General features: G+C 39.6%; 2 protein-coding genes across 4 annotated transcripts in view; one reads left to right on the top strand and one right to left on the bottom strand.

Annotated features, from left to right (window-relative positions):
• Positions 1-1,230, top strand: part of LOC139568561 (cytosolic purine 5'-nucleotidase-like) — a 38,174-nt gene extending 36,944 nt beyond the window's left edge. For both annotated transcript variants that reach the window (XM_071390477.1, XM_071390478.1), the window contains one exon: positions 1-1,230. This exon is cut by the window's left edge and continues 2,890 nt beyond it. The gene's annotated coding sequence lies outside the window, so the exon portion shown is untranslated.
• Positions 1,231-2,509: 1,279 nt separating this feature from the next.
• The window catches only part of LOC139568656 (metal transporter CNNM2-like), a 71,318-nt gene continuing 46,793 nt past the window's right edge, over positions 2,510-27,034 (bottom strand). The window contains exons 2-8 of one of the 2 annotated variants that reach the window (XM_071390635.1): positions 18,840-18,983; positions 18,284-18,421; positions 16,505-16,674; positions 13,684-13,777; positions 13,114-13,173; positions 11,040-11,218; positions 2,510-7,653 (exon numbers count right to left, since the gene is read on the bottom strand). In XM_071390635.1, the coding sequence (XP_071246736.1) occupies positions 7,399-7,653; positions 11,040-11,218; positions 13,114-13,173; positions 13,684-13,777; positions 16,505-16,674; positions 18,284-18,421; positions 18,840-18,983 (1,040 nt within the window). In that variant the 3' untranslated portion in view covers positions 2,510-7,398. Of the gene's footprint in view, positions 7,654-11,039; positions 11,219-12,959; positions 13,023-13,113; positions 13,174-13,683; positions 13,778-16,504; positions 16,675-18,283; positions 18,422-18,839; positions 18,984-27,034 lie in introns of both variants that reach the window. The other variant, XM_071390634.1, reaches the window with a different exon arrangement.

The following is a 27,034-nucleotide window of genomic DNA, read 5'->3' as shown; positions in this document are numbered from 1 at the left end:
TATGCTATGTAAAACATGCGTATCACTTTATTTCTAAGGCATGTAGTTGTGTAGCTAGAGGTTTCGATTGGCCTGTTGATTTGGGCTGATGAAGGGAAGACCAATAGCGGGTCTCTGTTTGTAACCTAGTGTTGTTTGCCGAGGGAAGTAGTAAAAAGTGGAATGTGGGTTCAACTGGGGATCTTTGTAACAATTTTAGTAAGAGTAGAATCTGTTTTAGAGGAACTATATAGAGTGATTCAATATTTTATTACTCTCTGAAAAAAGTTTATCTTTTTAAGTATTGATTTAACTGGAAATACTACAAAAACACCCGGGCAGCTGTATTCTTCACCTGGTTGGTTAGTTGTTGTTTTTTGGTCTCATTACTGACGAATTCATAATAAAGCTTGGTCGTTGGAGGAAAATTTGAAGTCCTTTTCTGTCAAAACACTTGACAAGACATTATTTCTATGCAATGCCGCAGTACAGTGCATTATACATGTAAACTAAGTTACTAAAAGGCTGGCCAATGCAAGCAAATGGCTTACGTCAAAGTTGTTTTAACTGTATGGCTAGAACCAGGTTAGGGCTTCAACTGATATGTGGAAGAAAAGAAAACCTGTCCGTCTGAGAAAAAGTTCTGGCCACAAGTTCTACAAGGTCGTCTGTGTAGTAACAATTGTACACTTAATAATAATAATAATAATAGCCTTGCAGACCGATATGCTGAAAACTAGGCGATGTTGAAGAGCATGTATTTACCTTGCATCAGAAATGGCACCTTTTTCAACAACAACACCTTGGCTTTGCTGTTTGTGTTTGTTTTTTCTAACCAGTGTTTTCAGATTCGTAGTTTACAACGTTGTATATAGTATTATAAGCGTTTCCATTTACATGTTGTGGAAGAAATGTTCCTTAAATTCTTTATACACTTTTTTTCCCTTTTTTGTTTTTGGCATTTTTCTGATTTGACACTTTTTACATAATGGTTTCAGTGAGTGTCTGAGCTAGCTAAACCTGGCCAACAGGTTAATGCCACCATCCATTTATACAATTTGTCCATTTATACAACATTTTAACAATTGCAGACCGAGCGTGACAACTATCACGCATTCACTTATTTTTTTGTTTCGTGCATTTTCTTGGATGTTCCTCAGAGCGTTTTGTTTCCAGAATTATTATATAATGTGTACATTGGGGAAATTAAATTTATTTGTACAATAAAAGCTAATTTTCCATAATAAGTCACTGGGTGTGTGTACTGTCTCCTTCTGTTGCCTCTTGTTCTTCTTGCAAAACTATATTTTTCAAATTTTCAGTAAACAAGTATTTGATTGTATGCAAGTATAATTCTTATAATCATACATAAACATTCTTGCATACAAAAATGACTCCATATATCCAGTAATGTGTTAAAGTAAATGTTCTACAAGTAATTGTGAATGAAAATATATTGCTTGCATAGCTTTTTATATCCACTGAACTTCAGGGCACTTGCCTAGAATTCTCCTCTCCCATCCCACTGTTGACAAAACATCAAGCAAATGGGAGGATTACATTTGTCATTTTCCCTCCCCCTCACAGTTTAAAAGGGTTGACATTTGTCATTTTCCCTCCCCCTCACAGTTTAAAAGGGTTGACATTTGGGTGTCTAAAAGGCGACTCAAAACATGATTCAAGAATAGAACTCCTGTCAAAGTTGGAAGATATAAACATCCTATATTTTTTTAAACAATTCTATTTAACTACACAATAAAATATATCCAGTAATCCCAAATCCAGCTAAAAGTAGGACTTTCTCTGAGCAAGCGCCAAATCCCCATTCGTGTTACACTGTAATAAGATTTTAAAACTGATGGCATTTCTATTACATACTGTGAGTAAATTGAGACTTACTACAATGCAAACATTCGTGTGGTTACAGTTAACAGATGGACTTAGGCTACACAACGGGAAATGTATACAGTATAGTGGAAAAAGTCATGAATAGGTACAAAAATAAATGTAAATCTAATGCTTTGATCCAAGGGTTAAATGTCCACAGCCCGTCAATGCGTTTGGCAGATCCTTGTACGCTAACATGCAAGGTCAAGGGGTAATATTTGCAGTAGCTTCAGCTACATTTTTTGACTCAGCAACTTTTGCTTATAATGCAGCAATACTCTGCAGTAATGGCTTTAACACAAATCAAGAATAGCAGGTACATTAAAACATGGAGATATTTGAAACAGACATGGGATGAGTATTTTTATGAAACAGTTATGTTTTTCCAGCCTTAAATACTTTTCAGGAAGATAAAACAAGACAAACCAGCTACTGAAAATGTAATTTTAACAGAAGGGTAAATCATCTTTGCAATAGATCATTCTGTCCTTGAAATTGCCTCCATACAATGTTCTGAACTGCCTATCTCTTTAATCTGAGCACCTTGTGTTGAGGGGAAAAATAACATATTCCATCACTAATACTCTTTAATCTGAGCACCTTGTGTTGAGGGGGAAAATAACATATTCCATCACTAATACTCTTTCTGTTAATAATTCACTTTTTATTGTACCACCAACACCAACCAGAGCAGAATATGGGAATGCTTTTGTCGTGTTGAGTATCAAACATGTGGACAGGCACCTATACATAGCAGCATGAGGATAGACATGGTCCGAGTGACTCAGATAACGATAGAATGGAGAGTAGCAAGTGAAGTATTTTTCAACGGATCTAAAAGTGTCTTGACAAATACTGTAGTCGTTCATTGGTGATGTGTGACTTATCTTTAGAGCGGAGAAAGTCCTCAGAGAAAGGGGGGGGGGAAAGAGAGAGAGCAATAGAAAGAGAGAGGGATCTCTTTTTTCAGGTGTTTCTTTTCCTGTGAATGTTCAGGAAGCAGGGGTCAAGACCACATGGGTCAAGATATAGGTCACAACAAGGCTCCAAAACCAACACAAGACTACACTGGATAGTCATATATGTTATTTTCAACATTCTGACATGAACATGTGAAAAACCCTCATCTGCATGTGAAGGACTTTTATTTTGAAGGAGATACCTCTTTTTTTCATATAAGTGTATTAGATACAGCAGTGCTCAAAGTATAGATGGTAAAGTACAAATACAATCGTATTATATCATCATCATCATCACTTCTCTCTGGAATGATTGTCCTTGCAGAGCAGAGTTCACCTGATGCATAGGAACACTTACAAGTAAAACAACAAAAACAACAATATCTGGTCAGTGTTATTAATCTCTTCCATAGTCTGGTCATTTTGAAATGGAAGCCCCTTGGTGTATGTGGGAAGGTTGCCAACCCATGTGTTTTTTTAGAAGTTGTTTATGCTCACAGTAATTTGCGAATACTGTGACACGAAGAGAAATGGCGACCACCAGTGGTCAAAAGTTGCAAGTGCACTCCCATACTATTTGGAGCTACATTCTGCAATGAACATCTTTGCTTTAGCAAGCAGATATTACAACTATCTAGGATGACTACAAACTGCGTCAACATGCTTTACGTTAAGAAGCTGCGTCTACAGAGATTTAGGATAGGATAGTTATTTTTGGACTTCTACTTTAAGTTCAGCTTTGATTCATATAAAACCATTTATATACAAACTGATACAAAGAAAAAGTAAACTCAACATTACATTACCCTAGAAATAAGTTTGCACTTAAAGTTAATATACTCAACAGAAGGCATACGTCTTGTACATACACCCAACCCTGGCTTGGTTCTTCATACATATTTCCCAAGAGACAAATGATAACAAAATACGTAATGATCCATCACAAAGAAAAACAGAGAATAATTTGTTTACAGGCTTATAGGAGAATTGTGATAAGAAATATACAACATATGTGTGGCTAAGATACAGAAAACACTAGTATTTCTAATAATGTAATTGCATACATTCAATACAGTACATCAATGGTGAGATTTCATATTTTTCTCAATTCCCCCCAAACTATGCATTGCTATGATTCAAGTCATCACAATTCAAAGAACTAGCATCTATAGTAACCAGGGAAGGGAATATTTTCCTCTTACAATAAATAATAATAATAATAGTAAGCATTTGAATGTTAAGGTTTTTAGCGTCAGTGGAACATGGTCATTCAATTAATTAATATTAGACTATAAAGATGAAAAACTAGCATGTGAAAACAAGCACTTAAGTGTTAATTTGGCAATGTTTTCACTTTAAAGTGTTTTAAGTTGGTGTGAACGTGAGCCTTACCAAAAAGAGCAGTCAGTCACAGAAAAACACAACCATTTCTGTTCCAAGTGACCAAGTTAAAGGGTGTAAAACATCAACAAGCTTGGGGTGACAGGTAGTGGTTAGAGCGTTCGGCCAGTAACTGAAAGGTTGCTGGATCGAATCCCCGAGCTGACAAGGTAAAAAATCTGTCGTGCTGCCCCTGAACAAGGCACTGTTCCGCTGTAGGCCTTCATTGTAAATAAGAATTTGTTCTTAACCGACTTGTCTAGTTAAATAAAAGGTTAAATCAAATAAAGGCTTCAGTTCAAGCCCACACTATTGGATTAAACTCGCTAACCAGATGATTGGGGCATTGTTGGGAAAATACATTCTTCTTGCACTGAAAGAGAGCATGTCTGAAGCATTATTATTTTTGTTTCACACAGTAAACATTGTTTTTCATTACATCCTCACATTGCAAGAAGAATGTTACCTTCATCTAAAAAAAAAAAGACAAAAAATGACATCATTCACAGCGGGGCGACATCCTGTTTGCTGACAACAACAACAAGAAAATTTGAATCTGCCAAGGCTCCCCACTGTTGGCTCTTTCGAATTTGCACCCTCCCACAATGCAATAGTCAATTTCAGTTTTGTTGGTGTCAATTTATTTAAGCAGGAAGTTGCCACACTGTGTATGCTATACACGGAGTGGACAAAACATTAAGAACACCTACTCTTTCCATGGCATAGACTGACCAGGTGATTCTAGGTGAAAGCTATGATCCCTTATTGATGTCACTTGTTAAATCCACTTTAATCAGTGTAGATGAAGGGGAGGAGACACGTTAAAGATGGATTTTTAAGCCTTGAGACAATTGAGACATTGATTGTGTATGTAAGCAACTCAAAAGAATAAGTGCCTTCGAACGGGGTATGGTAGTAGGTGCCAGGCGCACCGGTTTGTGTCAAGAACTGCAACGCTGCTGGGTTTTTCACACACAACAGTTTCTCGTGTATATCAAGAATGGTCCACCACCCAAAGGACATCCAGGCATCTTGACACAACTGTGGGAAGCATTGGAGTCAACATGGGCCAGCATTCCCTGTGGAACGCTTTCGACACATTGTAGAGTCCATGCCCCGACGAATTGAGGCGGTTCTGAGGACAAAAGGGAAGGTGCCACTCAAAATGACTGGAAGGTGTTCCTAATGTTTTGTACACTCAGTGTATGTAATAATGCATAGTCTGCCTTTAACCCCAAAACCCAGTTAAAGAGTTTGATTGAATAAAGCTTACACTCTAAGCTCAACATGAGCTGAAGGCGACTGAACATACTTTAACATGCCACACAACACACACAGTGGAAAGGAGAGTGCCGTGCCATACAAGAAGGGTCATTCATGGACAATAGTTTAATGTCGAGGTTGCTTTTGGGAAGTTCATGATGCTCAACATGTTAGATGAGGTCATTAATACTGGCCAATGATCACGTTTGATTATTAATAATAAAAGACACATTTCCACATGCATTCATAAGTGCCAAGTTAGCACTTTTCAATGTCAATACATCCCTGCCCCACTCCTAAACCACAGTCGTAAGACTTGTCTGGATTCTATTATTAAGTCTGATTTAAGTCTGTTAACTTAAGTCTGGATAACCTCCATATCAAACAGCAATATAATGAGGTCAAAGGGCTTCTGATCGTACATCGGCCATAATAGGGAAAACAACTGGCTTAGGGACGGGTTTTGCTTGTGGACGGTTGCAACTCAGCATCTTTAAACCAAAATATACACATACATACGGTGCATACATACATACAAATATATCTGTCTCAATTTACAATAAAGTGATTTTTTTATTCATAATCATCTCTTAAATATACTGTTTTTTTCCCATTGTACTTTGTTAAAATAATTAATATGATTTTTTAAAGGCAATAGTGTGATTTTAAAAAGGTGAAAAGATACTGTACCATTAGCCTGATTGAGAAGAATAGTAAAAATAACAAGATCTGTAATATACATATCTTTAAAAGACCCTCACCTACTCATATACATGGATGTACAGCACCGGTCAAAAGTTCGGACACACCGACTCATTCAAGGGTTTTTATTTATTTTTACTATTTTCTACATTGTAGAATAATAGTGAAGACATCAAAACTATGAAATAATACATATGGAATCATGTAGTAACCCAAAAAAGTGTTAAACAAATCAAAATATATTTGATAAAATAGTAAAAATAAAGATAAACCCTTGAATGAGTAGGTGTGTCCAAACTTTTGACTGGTACTGTATGAGTATATATATATAAATATATGTAGCATGTATTTCAATATCACATATACACACACAAACATCTACATGCCCATGCATGTTTGTGCGCCGGTATATGTCATATCTTCTCCACACATACATATATACACATACATATATTTATATATATATATATATATAATAAATAAATGCACAAAAACATTATTGGTTCATGGTTCCATGGTTTCCTTCAAAGCGGTATTTGGTACAGTCTTTGACGAACCATTTTGTCTGCGTGTGTTTGAGTCCTTCGTTGTAGTAGTACTAGTAGTACTACAGTACTACTAAAGTAGTACTACAGTCCACTGCCAATCCCTGAACAAGAACAGACTGGAAAGTGTGTGTACTTATGTGTAAGTGTTTAAGTGTGGTCAGGGGAATGGGGGGGGGGGGGGCATGCACACTGTTGTCCATCTTTCCGAGCTACTGGAATACCAGGGTACCGGGTATTTAAGCGGATGGATTGGCCGAGGACGGTCCAAGCCCAACCTAACAGGGTCTTCTAGAGGTGTGTGATGTGGGTGAGGGCCCAGAGTGCTATCCCTTTAGCCCCCTTCCCCACTACCCCAAAGGGTATTCTGTTCCAGGCTGTGGAATTGGCCAGGGGTGGTGGAGGGTAGAGAGTAGGGGTTCAAGCTGGGGCTCAGTATACACATCTCCGTAGCCCCCTTCCCCTCAATTCCTCCAGGGTCTTCCATCCATAAGGGGGTGGTGGGTAGGGGTTAGAGGTCCTTCCCCTCAATTCCTCCAGGGTCTTCCATCCATAAGGGGGTGGTGGGTAGGGGTTAGAGGTCCTTGGATGTTGGAGGATTAGGCCCAGGCCCTGGCCCAGAGGGTACTAACACCATCCCTCCTCACTCCTCTCACCCTCTGTCCCCACCACCCCAGTGTGGGCTAGATGGGTCCCTCATTGTGTGCAGTGTGGTTGACCCTGTGGGCCAGACAATTCTGGGGCTGTGTATTGAGGTTGAGCAGGCCGGCTGTCTCGTGGTGGGCCATAGCTGGCGTCTCCAGCACGCCTCCCCCTCCACCATCGTGGAGCTCAGTGGTCAGAGTCAATTCGATCTTGGTGAACTCACTGTCCATCGACTGGGGCGTCTTATCCATGCGCGACGCCATCAGGGCGTTCTGGTACTGCTGACGGGTCACCTGCGGGAGGATAATACAGTTACATGATATCAGGTTATGTGATATTACAGTATATTATATAGCATCCCTGGGCATCAGTTGAACTGGCAGATGTGGATATCTACATGATCATGTTGAATGATAGCATAGCTACATTTCCAATAGAACATTCTTATCCACTTTCTCCTGGTTTCAATCATGTTTCACCAACTGGACACATATATCTCACTAAAGTCACACAGGGTGTGCCTCTGGGCTCCATGCTAGGCCCCCTCTTTTTCATAATCTACATCCTCCCACTTGGACAGATCCTACGCCAGTCAATTCAACCTCAACTTCCACTGTTATCCAAGCGACACCCAAATGTGACCCGTTTCAGGAAATAGGCGTATGTCGCGGGTCACTACTTTACAGGACAGCCATTTGAACACAATCTTTTTGCGTTTTTTTGTTGTTGGAAGAAATACCTCCTGAAACATGTGAACTTTTTATTGTGTCTTAATAACAAACTTGTACGCCATCTGTAAAAACGAATACAATTGTTAAATTGCGAGCCTAGTTGGTTTAGCCACAGAAAAAGTCAGCAACCTTCCCGCTAGCCATGATTGGCTGAGATAATGAGTGGGCTGGACATGCCGGGAGATGAGTTCAGATTGGTATTCCATGTAGCACACTTCTGTCTATTTGAGCTGGTCAGTATGTGTAGGTAATCCTGTCTAATGCTGCTTTAAAAAAACATATTGCTTAGTAGAACTACCATAAGTGGTGCTCTCCACTTTCTGGAGGATCGAGTTTTGAAATCAGTGGAATTAGAGTATGACAGCTAAAGAGATGGAGAAAACACCTCTCTCCGGATTACATCTTCAAACTAAGGGCAACCATGGCATCTGTGACAGGGAGAAGCATCCAACCATGACGTATACGGGTAAGATAGTTTAGCTAGCTACATTTTCAGATATTACACATTTCTAATTTTGACAGTTGTTTTCATTTCAAGTTAAAGTGTACTGTTAGCTAGATAGCTAACATTAGCTGGCTGGCTTGCTACCTAATGTTACGTGTATGATCTTATTATTCGTATCTAAGAGCCATTTCCTTGCCTAGTTATAGCCTAATGTTAGCTAGCTAACATTGAACCTGGTTGGTTAGCTACCTGCAGATTCATGCAGGGCAGTAACGTCATGAGTTGGGATTATGGTTCATTGTTTAGCTAGCTAGCTAGCTACATGTCTTAACAAAAGACTCCACTATGCAAATGTCCATTTTAATAGAATGTCACTGCGACAACTGTTAACCCGTTAGCTTGGGTGCTTGACTGCTGTAGTTAGGACAAAACGCTCAGATAAAGAGATTGGTGGAGCTAAAGCTTAAAAGTGTGCTGAATGGGTGTAGACAAAGAAGAGCTCTCCAATAGGTACCAAAATATTCAAAGGCGATTTTCTCAAAAGTAAATTTACAAGTTTATCAACTTTCAAAGCAAAATTACTTTCCCATTGTTCCTCAAATGCAGCGTATGATATACCATTTTGTAGCTCTGTGTCTGCTTTTATCCAATGTAAAAAACAAAATTTCAAATTTTGCTACATAAGACCGAATCAAGGCGGTTGGTCACAAATGTGTGTGTCTGTGTGTGTGTGTGTACAGTATGTGCGTGTACACGTGTGTGTAGAAGTGTGTATAGACTCTCCTTGAAATACTGCAGGTCCGACAGCCATAACAGAGTAGTCTGGCATGTCTACAATTGAAGTCGGAAGTTTACGTACACTTAGGTTGGAGTCATTAAAACTCGTTTTTCAACCACTTCACACATTTGTTGTTAACAAACTACAGTTTAGGACATCTATTTTGTGCATGACACAAGTAATTTTCCCAACAATTGTTTACAGACAGATTATTTCACTTATAATTCACTGTATCACAATTCCAGTGTGTCAGAAGTTTACATACACTAAATTGACTGTGCCTTTAAACAGCTTGGAAAATTCCAGAAAATTATGTCATGGCTTTAGAAGCTTCTGATAGGCTAATTGACATCATTTGAGTCAATTGGAGGTGTACCTGTGGATGTATTTCAAGGCCTACCTTCAAACTCAGTGCCTCTTTGCTTGACATCATGGGAAAATAAAAATAAATCAGCCAAGACCTCAGAAAAACAATTGTAGACCTCCACAAGTCATCCTTGGGAGCAATTTCCAAATGCCTGAAGGTACCACGTTCATCTGTACAAACAATAGTACGCAAGTATAAACACCATGGGACCACACAGCCGTCATACCGCTCCGGAAGGAGACGCGTTCTGTCTCCTAGAGTTGAACGTACTTTGGTGCGAAAAGTGAAAATCAATCCCAGAACAACAGCAAAGGACCTTGTGAAGATGCTGGAGGAAACAGGTACAAAAGTATCTATGTCCACAGTAAAACGAGTCCTATATCAACATAACCTGAAATGCCGCTCAGCAAGGAAGAAGCCACTGCTCCAAAACCGCCATAAAAAAGCCAGATTACGGTTTGCAACTGCACATGGGGACAAAGATCGTACTTTTTGGAGAAATGTCCTCTGGTCTGATGAAACAAAAATAGAACTGTTTGGCCAAAATGACCATTATGTTTGGGGGAAAAAGGGGGACGCTTGCAAGCCGAAGAACACCATCCCTACGTGAAGCACGGGGGTGGCAGCATCATGTTGTGGGGGTGCTTTGCTGCAGGAGGGACTGGTGCACTTCACAAAATAGATGGCATCATGAGGATGGGAAATTATGTGGATATATTGAAGCAACATCTCAAGACATCAGTCAGGAAGTTAAAGCTTGGTCGCATATGGGTCTTCCAAATGGACAATGACCCCAAGCATGCTTACAAAGTTGTGGCAAAATAGCTTAAGGACAACAAAGTAAAGGTATTGGAGTGGCCATCACAAAGCCCTGACCTCAATCCTATGGAACATTTGTGGGCAGAACTGAAAGAATGTGCGAGCAAGGAGGCCTACACATCTGACTCAGTTACACCAGCTCTGTCAGGAGCAATGGGCCAAAATTCACCCAACTTATTTTGGGAAGCTTGTGGAAGGCTACACGAAACATTTGGCCGAAGTTAATCAATTTAAAGGCAATGCTACCAAATACTAATTGAGTGTATGTAAACTTCTGACCCACTGGGAATGTGATGAAAGAAATAAAAGCTGAAAGAAATCATTCTCTCTACTATTATTCTGACATTTCACATTCTTAAAATGTGGTGATCCTAACTGACCCAATACAGGGATTTTTTATTAAATGTCAGGAATTGTGAAAAACTGAGTTTAAATGTATTTGGCTAAGCTGTATGTAAACTTCCAACTTCAACTGTATCTGTAGTGTGTGTGTATAGTGTAATGCGTGTGTAGTGTGTGTATCCTGACTATCCTCTCACCTTGATGTACTGCAGGTCAGACACAGCCCTGACAGAGTAGTCTGGCATGTATATCTGTAGGAAGGAGTTCAGCTGGTTGTTACTGCTCCCTAGCGTGGGTGTGATGGCATCGATGCGGTCACTCCGGTTCAGGGAGTCTGAGTGGTTCAGGCCAAACGGCCGCGGGGGGGACTTGTTCTCTGCACAGGATAGAGAAGAATAGAAGTTTTCGGCTTCTGTTCACAGCAAATACACATGTGGGGTTGGGGTCGATTCCATGTCTATAAAAGTCGATTCAGAAAGTAAACCAAATTCCAATATCCAATTCTACATTTTCCTCATTGAAAAGCATTGAAGAGACCTGGAATTGAAATGGAATTGACCCCAGCCCTGATCTGAGAACAGAATAGAGAACAGAATAAAAGCAGAACCCACAGAACATGTCACACAGATAGTGTAAATGGGATCCACAATCAGTTCTAGCTGTACTGCTGTACCTAGCCATAGCCGTGTATGATTTATGTTTGTCATCTAGTCTCCATCTACACAACCTGATTGTGCATCATCTATTTACTGAATTCTACACAGAAAGAGAAGCTATTTCTTTAACTGAATGATTAGGTAACATATAGGCCAAGAATCCTTGGTGCAATGTATGGAAATCTAATATATATTTGAAGTCCTCCCATTAGGGGGCTGGGCTTCACAGGTGTTTGAGTCGGTGGTCTAGAGTGATGCCCGCTTTTTTCCCACTTCTCAAATTAGAATACTTTCTCTTTATTTTAATTAAACTCAGCTTATGTTTTCCACTTCTTAAAAAGCAGACGAGAGAAAAAGCACACAACAAAGTGGAAAAGACTTGGGCTTCCAGAGGGCTGGGGCGTTAATGCTTACTACTCTGGCTGGAATGTATGTAATCCTGGGTTTGGATGTCTGCATAAAGCAGTGTGGTCCCCAGACCCACGCAGTAGGCCAAGGCCCAGGCATGTGAACCCTGGGAGATTAGTACTCTACTTTCTCGGGGCCGACGGGGGACGGTAGGGGATGGAGGGATGGAGTGGAAGAGGGTGGAGTGGGACAAGGGGGAAAAGAAGGAGGAGGGAATTTAGTAAATTTGGCGTGGATCAGAGGCTTGAGCTGTGTGTGTGTGTGTATGTTTTCAGAATGTGTGTGTGTGCTTGCAGCTTGTGTGTGTGCGTACTGCAGTCAGCGGCCCTGCGGGGGGCTGTAACTCATAGCCTTGTTTATGGAGTCAGAGGGTTAAGGGGCTAGAGGGGTGGAGCCTGTCTCTAGTGGCGGCTATGCCTCACTCTGGGGGCCTCTACTACACTATTCACTGGCTTGAGTTATGGCACTGGTTAACACACACACACACACACACACACACACACACACACACACACACACACACACACACACACACACACACACACACACACACACACACACACACACACACACACACACACACACACACACACACAGAGGAATGGACGCTTCTCATGCACAGTACACAGTAACAGACATCCTTCAGAGTCCAAAACATTAGGTAAGTCCTGCCTTGTTAAACGTCCATGCAGAACAACATTAATATGCAAAGCAAACGTAAGGACAGAGTAAGTAGGAAATGCATATTAATACACAAACATGCAACAAACAATGCTCAAAGTATTCTTGCTATGTGGCACAAGAGAATTCCCCTCTCAAAGAATTTAAGCTCATGAGCAACAGGTCCAGAATTCATTACTATGTCCACAACACATCATGCAGTTTTGATACCGGTAAATACCAGGCTTAGGTGAAGTGTACACTCATCCCAATGGGTGATAGACAGATGGAAGAGTTATATTAGATGTGAGGAGAGATGGAGAGATAGAGGGATAGGGGGGATGGACGGACAGACAGACAGACATGCAGACAGGAAAGAAAGGACTACCATACCTGGAGATCCTGCTAGGGACTCAGCCCTACTGACAACGAAGGTACGAGACAGGGAGAGAGGGACTGGCGAGGAGAGACGGACGACAGAGAAGGGAGACACACACGGAAAAATCCATCACCAAAGCCCACAAATGAAATAATTGTATAACGTTACCGTCGTACACCGTGTCCTGAAAAACAACCAACGTGCCATCCAAGCACATTGAAAGAGGGTCTGTGATAAAATATGACAAAATACATCATCTCATAAGCATGTACTCTATGTTCCATAAACCAAACTACAGTGACAACTTTTTGATGGGGAGGGTGTAATTCTGCCCTCTCACCAGCAGGTGTCTCTGAGTTCCTGCTAGCGCCTGACTGGAAGTTTATGTATGAACTGAGAAAATACAGAGGCTGCGTCACAAAAAATGTGTCATACCTTATTTCAATATGAGTCAATTCACTTGGTTACTGATAAACTGTTTCTTTACAATTTCTAAACCAGTCATCCTGGACCTAGCCCGTGTCTCAATAGCTGCCAACGGATGATGGGTAGGAGGGAATTGGGGAAATCTGAAATATACATGGTAGGTCCCTATCCACTACAATGTAGTATTTTTGTAAAGTAGTTTTATATAGGGACGTAGGGTTCCGGACAAAAGTGTTGTGTACTGCAGGGAATATTTATAGGACGTCATTTTTGACACAGCCATTGAGATGTCAGTAAACAAGGAAGTCTTACCTGGAGAGGTGGTGAGAGCCATCATCCCATAGGAGGAGAACGCTCCTGCTTCAAACTTCATCCCTTCCTTCCCTGCCTCCACCTCCACCTTCCCCTGCAGAGGAACACAACACGCTTTCCGTAAGAGTCTGAGGGAGACTCAGATCAGTTGAGAAGTACTGCAGGGTATAGAGGTTTGATCATCAGCTACGGTAAATTCACTGTGTTTTTGTTTTAGCGGCACTATAGTTGAGGCATTGACTGAACCGCGTAACATTTCAGAATTCACACCTCAAACAATGTTCCGACAAATCTCTCCTTCGCAGTGAGATTACTGTCTACTTCATGTTCTTTTAAAGGGCCAGAGCGTCCTGTTTTTCCTGTGTTTTGTATCATGTTGTACAACAGCTGATGAAACTGTGATCAGTGTTATTTCCTGATAGTTACTGGTTGAAAATACATACATCAGCAGGTTTAGCATGGGGGGAGTTTCGGCTTGCCTGGTTACAGCACCAGGGGGTAAATAAGTTAATAGACCAATAACAAAGAGAGTTCAAACCTCTCTGCCAATAACAGCTAGTTTTTTGTTTTTAGGTGGAAAACTATTACAGCATGATACTTAATTGTTACCCAGAAATGATTTGATATTGATATAAAAACTGACTTTTAAGTCCACAAGGTAAATTTCCTATTTGCATGCTGCAACATTTCAGCCAATCCATCTGTAGCACTTTCTCTTAAAGATTAAATTCCCAATGCAGATGTGTTTATCTCCATATCAAATAATTTCTTGTTAACAATTAAGTACCTTACTGTGATTGTTTTCAATTAAAATGGTCAAAAAGAAACAAAAGTAGCTTCTTAGCAAAGAGACATTTCTCAAGAATTTAGCTTGGACTGTCTGGGAGTGGTCTGAGTGGGGAGGGGGAAACTGAAAACTAGCTGTTAATTGGCAGAGAGGTTTGGATCTCACTTTCTTATTGGGCTATTAACTAATTAACCGCCTGATGATGTCACCAGTCAGGTCAAAACTCCATCCTACCAAAACAGGCTGAAAGTTTAGGTGGTCTTTTCAAATAGCGCTTACACTAAAAGGGCATTATCATCATTTTCACAATTTCACTGTATTTCTCCAACCTCATAGTGCGGAAATATATATAAAATACAGACAATGCACTTTTTTGACTGCACTGGGCCTTTAAAACAGGTATTTGCAGCATCACTTCCGACTTGCATCACCCTCATGTTGCCACCCTGACTCGAGGGCAAATCTCACTCTTGTTTATAATTTGTGGAAAATCCCCTTGCTTTGTTTAATAGCTGCCAATCCCCTTCCTGGCCTACACTCTTAGGAAAAGGGTTCCAGAAGATTATCTAGCTATCCCCATATGAGAACCTTTTTGGTTCCAGGTACAAACTATTTTTGGTTTCAGGTACAAACTATTTTTGGTTTCAGGTAGAACCCTCTGTGAAAGGGTTTTACATGGAAGTAAAAAGGGTTCTACCTGGAAACAAAAAGGGTTTGTCAAAGGGTTCTCCTATCGGGACAGCCGAAGAACCACATAGGTTCTAGATAGCACCTTTTTTCCCTAAAGCCTCTTTTATACCTGGTTCTAACATGCGTCAGTTGTCCTGATCTTGTCAACATTCTGATTGTGCCCACATTTGTCGACAGGTGTAGACAATCAAAAGACACCTTGATATCCTTGAAGTGTATAAACGAATCCTGACCATGAAAGCTTAGAAATTTGTCCAACGTCACGGTTGTCCCGTCCTCTAAAAACAAATGGCACTGGCCTGTTGAGGTAGTAATTATGGGCAACGGTACCTCGACAATTCCTACGGAATTATCATCATGGACTTCATTAGGAACTAACTGCCTACTGGAGTGGGAGTGGGAACGGGAAAACCCAATGCCCATTTTATTCAGAGCTGGACAAGGTATTGGGCTGTAATGATGAGTATAAAAAGTTAGCTGTTTTCTGTCGATTTATACAGCTCGTGTCGTAAGGGGAGGTTCAAGTCAGGTTGGATAATTTTGCATCGAGGGAGGGACCAGGGAATCTGGTCACAATACGGACTTGGTGGGCAGATAACAGACACATTTTATTACCATGTGTAGACACAACAAATCTCGATCTAGATCGGATGATGACAACTACATGTTAATGCAAGGTGTAACCACAGCTGAAGAGTGTAGTGACCGTCGCCCAATAGCATGGCTCATTTCTGACCTGGCCCGATAGTGTGGCCCATTTCTGACCTGGCCCAATAGTGTGGCCCATTACTGACCTGGCCCGATAGTGTGGCTCATTTCTGACCTGGCCCGATAGTGTGGCCCATTTCTGACCTGGCCCGATAGTGTGGCCCATTACTGACCTGGCCCGATAGTGTGGCCCATTACTGACCTGGCCCGATAGCGTGGCCCATTTCTGACCTGGCCCGATAGTGTGGCCCATTTCTGACCTGGCCCGATAGTGTGGCCCATTACTGACCTGGCCCGATAGTGTGGCCCATTACTGACCTGGCCCGATAGTGTGGCCCATTTCTGACCTGGCCCGATAGTGTGGCCCATTACTGACCTGGCCCGATAGTGTGGCCCATTACTGACCTGGCCCGATAGTGTGGCCCATTACTGACCTGGCCCGATAGCGTGGCCCCGCTCTACATTTGTCATTGCTGTCATTGTACAACTACATACAGCATCACAATCACTGCAAGTCAAATATCTGCTATCTGCAAAATCAGTGTTTGTGAGTTCAAAAAAGACAAATACAACAGTTAAGTGATTGTAGTGTTGTATCTTCCTGGTTCTGGCCCAATGGCGTGGCTCGGTACTGACCTGCAGGATGAGTATGAAGTAGTCCACAGGCTTGTTCCTGTGGAAGAGGTAGTGCTCTGGTGCTCTCTTGTTCTTCTCGTCGTACTTCAGCTCCTGGATCACGTTGGGGTGTTTGAGCAGACGCAGCAGGATCTTCTCTGACATCTGCACCGGCCCAAACGACTCCACCTCTGGAGAGGGGGATGGATGGAGAGAGAGAGATGGCAAGAGAGAAAGAAAAAGAGAGAAAGAGAGGGGGGAGAGAGGGGGGAGAGAGAGAGAGAGAGAGAGAGAGAGAGAGAGAGAGAGAGAGTCAGAGAGAGAGAGAGAGAAAGAGAGGGAGGAGAGAGAGTCAGAGAGAGAGAGAGAGTCAGAGAGAGAGAGAGAGAGAGAGAGAGAGAGAGAGAGAGAGAGAGATACATCATTTAAGAACAAATTGACCAATATAGTAAGATACAACATTGTACAAGACAATATGATGCAGTAGTAAGGCACAATATGTTGTGATGTAATACCCTACGATACCATATCAACAATAGAATTCCATGTAAAAACACTCTCTTGCGTTTACCATATCACCTCATTATCTTGTTCTCAACTTGCCTACCTGGTTAAATAAAGGTTAAATAAATAAATAAAATATTACCTTATCTACGGTAAATTGACTATAATCACGTGTATTGCACACAGGTTCAACCTGATTCTCCCCATACTCTATCATTATTCTCATTGGTCAAGATAAAAAAGGTTAACCAATCGTGCCCCTGACACCAGAGTGTGGTGATATGTCTGTTGGCATCTTGCTCCACCACACTACGGTAGGGACTGGCCCTGCTAATAGCCAAAGTTCCTTTAGAGGGGCCAGCGGGGCCACAGCTTTAAGCGATGCTTAGCAGCTCGCTAGGTCAAAGTTCTCACCAAATCCCCTACAAATGCTACATATTTTAATCACCTGTGCTCTACTACTGGTAGCTAGCTGGGACATTCCACGGTGGTTCCGGTTGTACGTTCCATGGGATTTTTCTAATAGTATTTAAAATCTTTTAAACACTTGGCACCACAGCCATATATTGATCTGGATCTAATGTTCTGCTTTGAGCTTTAGCCTGTTTGCTTTAGCCTGCCTGAAGTGCCAGATGGGTGGGGTTTGCACTTTGGGGACTATTCCATTCGACCCATTGCCCTAGGCAAGCTCAATCAAGCGCATCTCAATCAAGAATTTCAAACATATGTGAATGCAGGTCTGGCATGCAGACACGTAGACATGCTTCCTGTGAGAACCCCAGCAATCAGCCAAACTGTTGAAAGTGATGTCATCGTGAAAGTAGTGTAACCACATTGTGATATGTGTTCCAAGCTAAATGCTACAGTCTCCCAACCGCTGAGAACATGACACGCAAGCAAATAGTCGGCCATGTTTTCAGACTGAGCCATATAAAGTCTGTGCAGACATCCCATGACGCGCTCCTCAGAGGCCTCGTGTCTCCTCTCCTCTCAGACAATCACCCACGTGTACATCACAAACACACACACACACACATTCTCGTCTCAAACACACACTCTCGCCACACACACACACACACACACACACACACACACACACACACACACACACACACACACACACACACACACACACACACACACACACACACACACACACACACACACATTCACTTGTCGCAAACACACACACAAACACACACTCTCGCCCTCTCCACACACACACACACGTTCCACAGTCAGGGTTCTGAGGGCACACTGGGGGAAGTCAAGCAGCAACGCAGTGTGCACACTTGCCTGTTGCTAGGTAACGCAGGGTTGCCAGCAGAAGCTGAGGTGATATTTTAACCTTCATTTCACTGTCGTTGGGCTTGAAGGCTGAGAAATCCTGCTTCCGCTCACGGTGGGTGATTTTCTTCTTCGTTTTGTTGTCAGCTGAGGGGAGAAAGAATTGGGGAATGAGATGAAAGGGGAGGAATTGTTTTTAGGAAAAGGGAAAAATTGTAAGCTGACTTTGATAGTGCATTTCCTAGGTACAAGGGTGAATAAACTTTAGTTACTCAAAGGAATTTATTTTCAAGCAAATATATTATTTCCCTATGGACAATGTATGTACAATTTAAAAGAAAAAAATTGGGGGAAACAGAGCTGCTGTTGAAACATTACTGGACATAACATAACATTAAAGCAATATAAAATGCCTGGAAGCTAAACCTTTGCGGTAGCACGTTACATTACAGCAGATAATAAAGTGGTACTAGTCTGGTAACAGGTTCAAGTTACTCAAAATGAAAACATTGATACCACTTAATTTCAGTAAAATGTGCGTGAAGTAAATAGTTTGGGCACCTACTGTACAAGTCTGTCTCGTCCAGGATCTCTGACTTGATGATTTCCTCGATGATGTCCTCCAGGGTGACGATGCCCAGGACCTCGTAGAAGGGGTCCCCCTCACCCTCGTTGTTCACCCTCTGAACTATGGCCAGGTGGGATTTACCTAACACACACACACAGAAGGAGAGATAGAGAGACAGAGATAGAGAGAGATAGAGCGATAGAACACACATTTAAGAGGTTGTAAAGTTTGGGTCATAGTGATAAAGTGCAGCAAGAGCCTCTGTCTCCAACGTTATAAAGGTCAACTTATGAACACTGTGGTCTTTTTGAACACTCAGTGGATAGAGGTCAAGTACTCTCTGTTCATGAAATATATCACCAATTATAAACCGGGTGGTTCGAGGCCTGAATGCTGATTGGCTGAAAGTATGACAAAAAAATGTTTTTAACGTTGTTAAACAGTTTATAACAGCAATAAGGCATCTCATAAGTGTGTAGTATATGCCCAGTATTCCGCGTACTGTATCCAGGTACTCCGTGTTCCGTCGTGCAAAGAACAGCCCTTAGCCGTGGTATTTTGGCAACATAACACACCTCCACAGGCCTTATTGCTTAATGATACATTGCATAAAGTAATAAAGCACACATCATACAGTATTTCACATCTGGGATATTTCATCAGGGCATATACAGTGCATTCGGAAAGTATTCAGACCCCTTCATTTTTCCACATTTTGTTATGATACAGCCTTATTATAAAATGTATTCAATATTTTTTTCCCCTCATCAATGTACACCCCAATACCCCATAACAATCAAGTTAAAACAGGTTTTTAGACATTTTTGCCGAAAATTTAAAATAACAAAAATAACAGAAATAACTCATTTACATAAGTATTCAGACCCTTTGCTATGAGACTCAAAACTGAGCATCCTGTTTCCATTGATCCTCCTTTAAATGTTTCTACAACTTGATTAGAGTCCACCTATGGTAAATTCAATTGATTGGACATGATTTGGAAAGGCACACACCTGTCTATTTAAGGTGTCAGAGTTGACAGTTCATGTCAGAGCAAAAACCAAGCCATAAGGTCGAAGGAATTGTCCATAGAGCTCAGAGACAGGATTGTGTCGAGGCACAGATCTTGGGAAGGGTACCAAAAATGTCCTGCAGCATTGAAGGTTCCCAAGAACACAGTGGCCTCCATCATTCTTAAATGTAAGAAGTTTGTAACCACCAAGACTCTTCCTAGAGCTGGTCACCTGGCCAAACTGAGCAATCAGGGGAGAAGGGCCTTGGTCAGGGAGGTGACCAAGAACCCGATGGTCACTCTCCAGAGTTCCTCTGTGGGGATGGGAGAACCTTCCAGAAGGACAGCCATCTCTGTAGCACTCCACCAATCAGGGCTTTATGGTAGAGTGGCCAGACGGAAGCCACTCCTCAGTTAAAGGCACATGACAGCCCACTTGGAGTTTTCCAAAAGGCACCTAAAGGCTCTCAGAAAATGAGAAACAAGATCCTCTGGTCTGATGAAACCAAGATTGAACTCTTTGGCCTGAATGCCAAGCGTCATGTATGGAGGTAACCTGGCGCCATCCCTACGGTGAAGCATGGTGGTGTCAGCATCATGCTGTGGGGATGTTTTTCAGCGGAATGGGACTGGGAGACTAGTCAAGATCGAGGCAAAGATGAACAGAGCAAAGTACAGAAAGCTCCTTGATGAAAACCTGCTCAGACTGGGGCAAAGGTTCACCTTCCAACAATGACCCTAAGCACACAGCCAAGAGAACACAGGAGTGGCTTCGGGACAAGTCTCTAAATGTCCTTGAGTGGCCCAGCCAGAGCCCGGACTTTAACCCGATCGAACATCTCTGGAGAGACCTGAGAATAGCTGTGCAGCGACGCTCACCATCCAACCTGAGAGTTTGAGAGGATCTGCAGAGAAGAATGAGAGAAACTCCCCAAATACAGACTCAAGGCTTAAATCGCTGCCAAATGTGCTTCAACAAAGTACTGAGCAAAGTGTCTGAATATTTATGCAAATGACAAATAGTAAAAAAAAGAAGATTTTTTTTATTTTACCATAAAATACGTATGAACATACTGGGTATATGCTTTGAGGTTTGCAACTTAATATAAGCTTGCAGAAAGTAACAGTGAGTAAGTTAGTGACACTAGTAACACGGTAGTAACAGTAACATAGTAACACTAGTAATACAGTAGTAACAGTAACATAGTAACACTGGTAATACAGTAGTAACAGTAACATAGTAACACTGGTAATACAGTAGTAACAGTGAGATGGTAACACTAGTAATACAGTAGTAACAGTAGCCTAGTAACACTAGTAATACAGTATTAACAGTAACATAGTAACACTAGTAATACAGTAGTAACAGTGAGATGGTAACACTAGTAATACAGTAGTAACAGTAACATTGTAACACTAGTAATACAATAGTAACAGTAACATAGTAACACTAGTAATACAGTATTAACAGTAACATAGTAACACTGGTAATACAGTAGTAACAGTAACATAGTAACACTAGTAATACAGTAATAACAGTAACATAGTAACACTAGTAATACAGTAGTAACAGTAGCCTAGTAACACTGGTAATACAGTAGTAACAGTAACATAGTAACACTGGTAATACAGTAGTAACAGTAACATAGTAACACTAGTAATACAGTAGTAACAGTAACATAGTAACACTAGTAATACAGTAGTAACAGTAACATAGTAACACTAGTAATACAGTAGTAACAGTGAGATGGTAACACTAGTAATACAGTAGTAACAGTAACATAGTAACACTGGTAATACAGTAGTAACAGTAACATAGTAACACTAGTAATACAGTAGTAACAGTAACATAGTAACACTAGTAATACAGTAGTAACAGTGAGATGGTAACACTAGTAATACAGTAGTAACAGTGAGATGGTAACACTAGTAATACAGTAGTAACAGTAACATAGTAACACTGGTAATACAGTAGTAACAGTAACACAGTAACACTAGTAATACAGTAGTAACAGTGAGATGGTAACACTAGTAATACAGTAGTAACAGTGAGTAAGTTAGTGACACTAGTAACACGGTAGTAACAGTAACATAGTAACACTAGTAATACAGTAGTAACGGTAACATAGTAACACTAGTAATACAGTAGTAACAGTGAGATGGTAACACTAGTAATACAGTAGTAACAGTGAGATGGTAACACTAGTAATACAGTAGTAACAGTAACATAGTAACACTAGTAATACAGTAGTAACAGTGAGAAAGTAACACTAGTAATACAGTAGTAACAGTAGCCTAGTAACACTGGTAATACAGTAGTAACAGTAACATAGTAACACTGGTAATACAGTAGTAACAGTAACATAGTAACACTAGTAATACAGTAGTAACAGTAACATAGTAACACTAGTAATACAGTAGTAACAGTAACATAGTAACACTAGTAATACAGTAGTAACAGTGAGATGGTAACACTAGTAATACAGTAGTAACAGTAACATAGTAACACTGGTAATACAGTAGTAACAGTAACATAGTAACACTAGTAATACAGTAGTAACAGTAACATAGTAACACTGGTAATACAGTAGTAACAGTAACACAGTAACACTAGTAATACAGTAGTAACAGTGAGATGGTAACACTAGTAATACAGTAGTAACAGTGAGAAAGTAACACTAGTAATACAGTAGAAACAGTGACATAGTAAGACTAGTAATACAGTAGTAACAGTAACATAGTAACACTAGTAATACAGTAGTAACAGTAACATAGTAACACTAGTAATACAGTAGTAACGGTAACATAGTAACACTAGTAATACAGTAGTAACAGTAACATAGTAACACTAGTAATACATTAGTAACAGTAACATAGTAACACTAGTAATACAGTAGTAACAGTAACATAGTAACACTAGTAATACAGTAGTAACGGTAACATAGTAACACTAGTAATACAGTAGTAACAGTAACATAGTAACACTAGTAATACAGTAGCAACAGTAACATAGTAACACTAGTAATACAGTAGTAACAGTAACATAGTAACACTAGTAATACAGTAGTAACGGTAACATAGTAACACTAGTAATACAGTAGTAACAGTAACATAGTAACACTAGTAATACAGTAGTAACAGTGAGATGGTAACACTAGTAATACAGTAGTAACAGTAGCCTAGTAACACTAGTAATACAGTATTAACAGTAACATAGTAACACTAGTAATACAGTAGTAACAGTGAGATGGTAACACTAGTAATACAGTAGTAACAGTAACATTGTAACACTAGTAATACAATAGTAACAGTAACATAGTAACACTAGTAATACAGTATTAACAGTAACATAGTAACACTGGTAATACAGTAGTAACAGTAACATAGTAACACTAGTAATACAGTAATAACAGTAACATAGTAACACTAGTAATACAGTAGTAACAGTAGCCTAGTAACACTAGTAATACAGTATTAACAGTAACATAGTAACACTAGTAATACAGTAGTAACAGTAACACAGTAACACTGGTAATACAGTAGTAACAGTAACATAGTAACACTAGTAATACAGTAGTAACAGTAACATAGTAACACTAGTAATACAGTAGTAACAGTGAGATAGTAACACTAGTAATACAGTAGTAACAGTAACATAGTAACACTAGTAATACAGTAGTAACAGTAACATAGTAACACTAGTAATACAGTAGTAACAGTAACATAGTAACACTAGTAATACAGTAGTAACAGTAACATAGTAACACTAGTAATACAGTAGTAACAGTAACATAGTAACACTAGTAATACAGTAGTAACAGTAACATAGTAACACTAGTAATACAGTAGTAACAGTAACATAGTAACACTAGTAATACAGTAGTAACAGTAACATAGTAACACTAGTAATACAGTAGTAACAGTAGCATAGTAACACTAGTAATACAGTAGTAACAGTAACATAGTAAGACTAGTAATACAGTAGTAACAGTAACATAGTAACACTAGTAATACAGTAGTAACAGTAACATAGTAAGACTAGTAATACAGTAGTAACAGTAACATAGTAACACTAGTAATACAGTAGTAACAGTAACATAGTAAGACTAGTAATACAGTAGTAACAGTAACATAGTAAGACTAGTAATACAGCAGTAACAGTGAGATGGTAACACTAGTAATACAGTAGTAACAGTAACATAGTAACACTAGTAATACAGTAGTAACAGTAACATAGTAACACTAGTAATACAGTAGTAACAGTAACATAGTAAGACTAGTAATACAGCAGTAACAGTGAGATGGTAACACTAGTAATACAGTAGTAACAGTAGCATAGTAACACTAGTAATACAGCAGTAACAGTGAGATGGTAACACTAGTAATACAGTAGTAACAGTAACATAGTAACACTAGTAATACAGTAGTAACGGTAACATAGTAACACTAGTAATACAGTAGTAACAGTAACATAGTAACACTAGTAATACAGTAGTAACAGTGAGACGTAACACTAGTAATACAGCAGTAACAGTAACATAGTAACACTAGTAATACACTATTAACAGTAACATAGTAACACTAGTAATACAGTAGTAACAGTAACATAGTAACACTAGTAATACAGTAGTAACAGTGAGAAGTAACACTAGTAATACAGTAGTAACGGTAACATAGTAAGACAAGTAATACAGTAGTAACAGTGAGATGGTAACACTAGTAATACAGTATTAACAGTAACATAGTAACACTAGTAATACAGTATTAACAGTAACATAGTAACACTAGTAATATAGTAGTAACAGTAACATAGTAACACTAGTAATACAGTAGTAACAGTAACATAGTAACACTAGTAATACAGTAGTAACAGTAACATAGTAACACTAGTAATACAGTAGTAACAGTAACATAGTAACACTAGTAATACAGTAGTAACGGTAACATAGTAACACTAGTAATACAGTGGTAACAGTAACATAGTAACACTAGTAATACAGTAGTAACAGTAACATAGTAACACTAGTAATACAGTAGTAACAGTAACATAGTAACACTAGTAATACAGTAGTAACAGTGAGATGGTAACACTAGTAATACAGTAGTAACAGTGAGATGGTAACACTAGTAATACAGTAGTAACAGTGAGATGGTAACACTAGTAATACAGTAGTAACAGTGAGATGGTAACACTAGTAATACAGTAGTAACAGTGAGATGGTAACACTAGTAATACAGTAGTAACAGTGAGATGGTAACACTAGTAATACAGTAGTAACAGTGAGATGGTAACACTAGTAATACAGTAGTAACAGTAACATAGTAACACTAGTAATACAGTAGTAACAGTGAGAAGTAACACTAGTAATTTTATTTTTATTTTATTTTACCGTTATTTTACCAGGTAAGTTGACTGAGAACACGTTCTCATTTGCAGCAACGACCTGGGGAATAGTTACAGGGGAGAGGAGGGGGATGAATGAGCCAATTATAAACTGGGGATTATTAGGTGACCATGATGGTTTGAGGGCCAGATTGGGAATTTAGCCAGGACACCGGGGTTAACACCCCTACTCTTACGATAATACAGTAGTAACGGTAACATAGTAAGACTAGTAATACAGTAGTAACAGTGAGATGGTAACACAATTAATACAGTATTAACAGTATCATAGTAACACTAGTAATACAGTAGTAACAGTAACATAGTAACACTAGTAATACAGTAGTAACAGTAACATAGTAACACTAGTAATACAGTAGTAACGGTAACATAGTAACACTAGTAATACAGTAGTAACAGTAACATAGTAACACTAGTAATACAGTAGTAACAGTAACATAGTAACACTAGTAATACAGTAGTAACAGTAACATAGTAACACTAGTAATACAGTGGTAACAGTAACATAGTAACACTAGTAATACAGTAGTAACAGTAACATAGTAACACTAGTAATACAGTAGTAACAGTAACATAGTAACACTAGTAATACAGTAGTAACAGTGAGATGGTAACACTAGTAATACAGTAGTAACAGTGAGATGGTAACACTAGTAATACAGTAGTAACAGTGAGATGGTAACACTAGTAATACAGTAGTAACAGTGAGATGGTAACACTAGTAATACAGTAGTAACAGTGAGATGGTAACACTAGTAATACAGTAGTAACAGTGAGATGGTAACACTAGTAATACAGTAGTAACAGTGAGATGGTAACACTAGTAATACAGTATTAACAGTAACATAGTAACACTAGTAATACAGTAGTAACAGTAACATAGTAACACTAGTAATACAGTAGTAACAGTAACATAGTAACACTAGTAATACAGTAGTAACAGTGAGAAGTAACACTAGTAATACAGTAGTAACGGTAACATAGTAAGACTAGTAATACAGTAGTAACAGTGAGATGGTAACACTAGTAATACAGTATTAACAGTAACATAGTAACACTAGTAATACAGTATTAACAGTAACATAGTAACACTAGTAATACAGTAGTAACAGTAACATAGTAACACTAGTAATACAGTAGTAACAGTAACATAGTAACACTAGTAATACAGTAGTAACAGTGAGATGGTAACACTAGTAATACAGTAGTAACAGTGAGATGGTAACACTAGTAATACAGTAGTAACAGTGAGATGGTAACACTAGTAATACAGTAGTAACAGTGAGATGGTAACACTAGTAATACAGTAGTAACAGTAACATAGTAACACTAGTAATACAGTAGTAACAGTGAGAAGTAACACTAGTAATTTTATTTTTATTTTATTTTACCGTTATTTTACCAGGTAAGTTGACTGAGAACACGTTCTCATTTGCAGCAACGACCTGGGGAATAGTTACAGGGGAGAGGAGGGGGATGAATGAGCCAATTATAAACTGGGGATTATTAGGTGACCATGATGGTTTGAGGGCCAGATTGGGAATTTAGCCAGGACACCGGGGTTAACACCCCTACTCTTACGATAATACAGTAGTAACGGTAACATAGTAAGACTAGTAATACAGTAGTAACAGTGAGATGGTAACACAATTAATACAGTATTAACAGTATCATAGTAACACTAGTAATACAGTAGTAACAGTAACATAGTAACACTAGTAATACAGTAGTAACAGTAACATAGTAACACTAGTAATACAGTAGTAACGGTAACAT

This window comes from Salvelinus alpinus, chromosome 2, assembly GCF_045679555.1.
Source record: "Salvelinus alpinus chromosome 2, SLU_Salpinus.1, whole genome shotgun sequence".
In the NCBI taxonomy this organism is placed as follows: domain Eukaryota; kingdom Metazoa; phylum Chordata; class Actinopteri; order Salmoniformes; family Salmonidae; genus Salvelinus; species Salvelinus alpinus.
The sequence above is the reverse complement of the archived record's forward strand: the minus strand, read 5'-3'. Positions and strand labels throughout refer to the sequence as shown.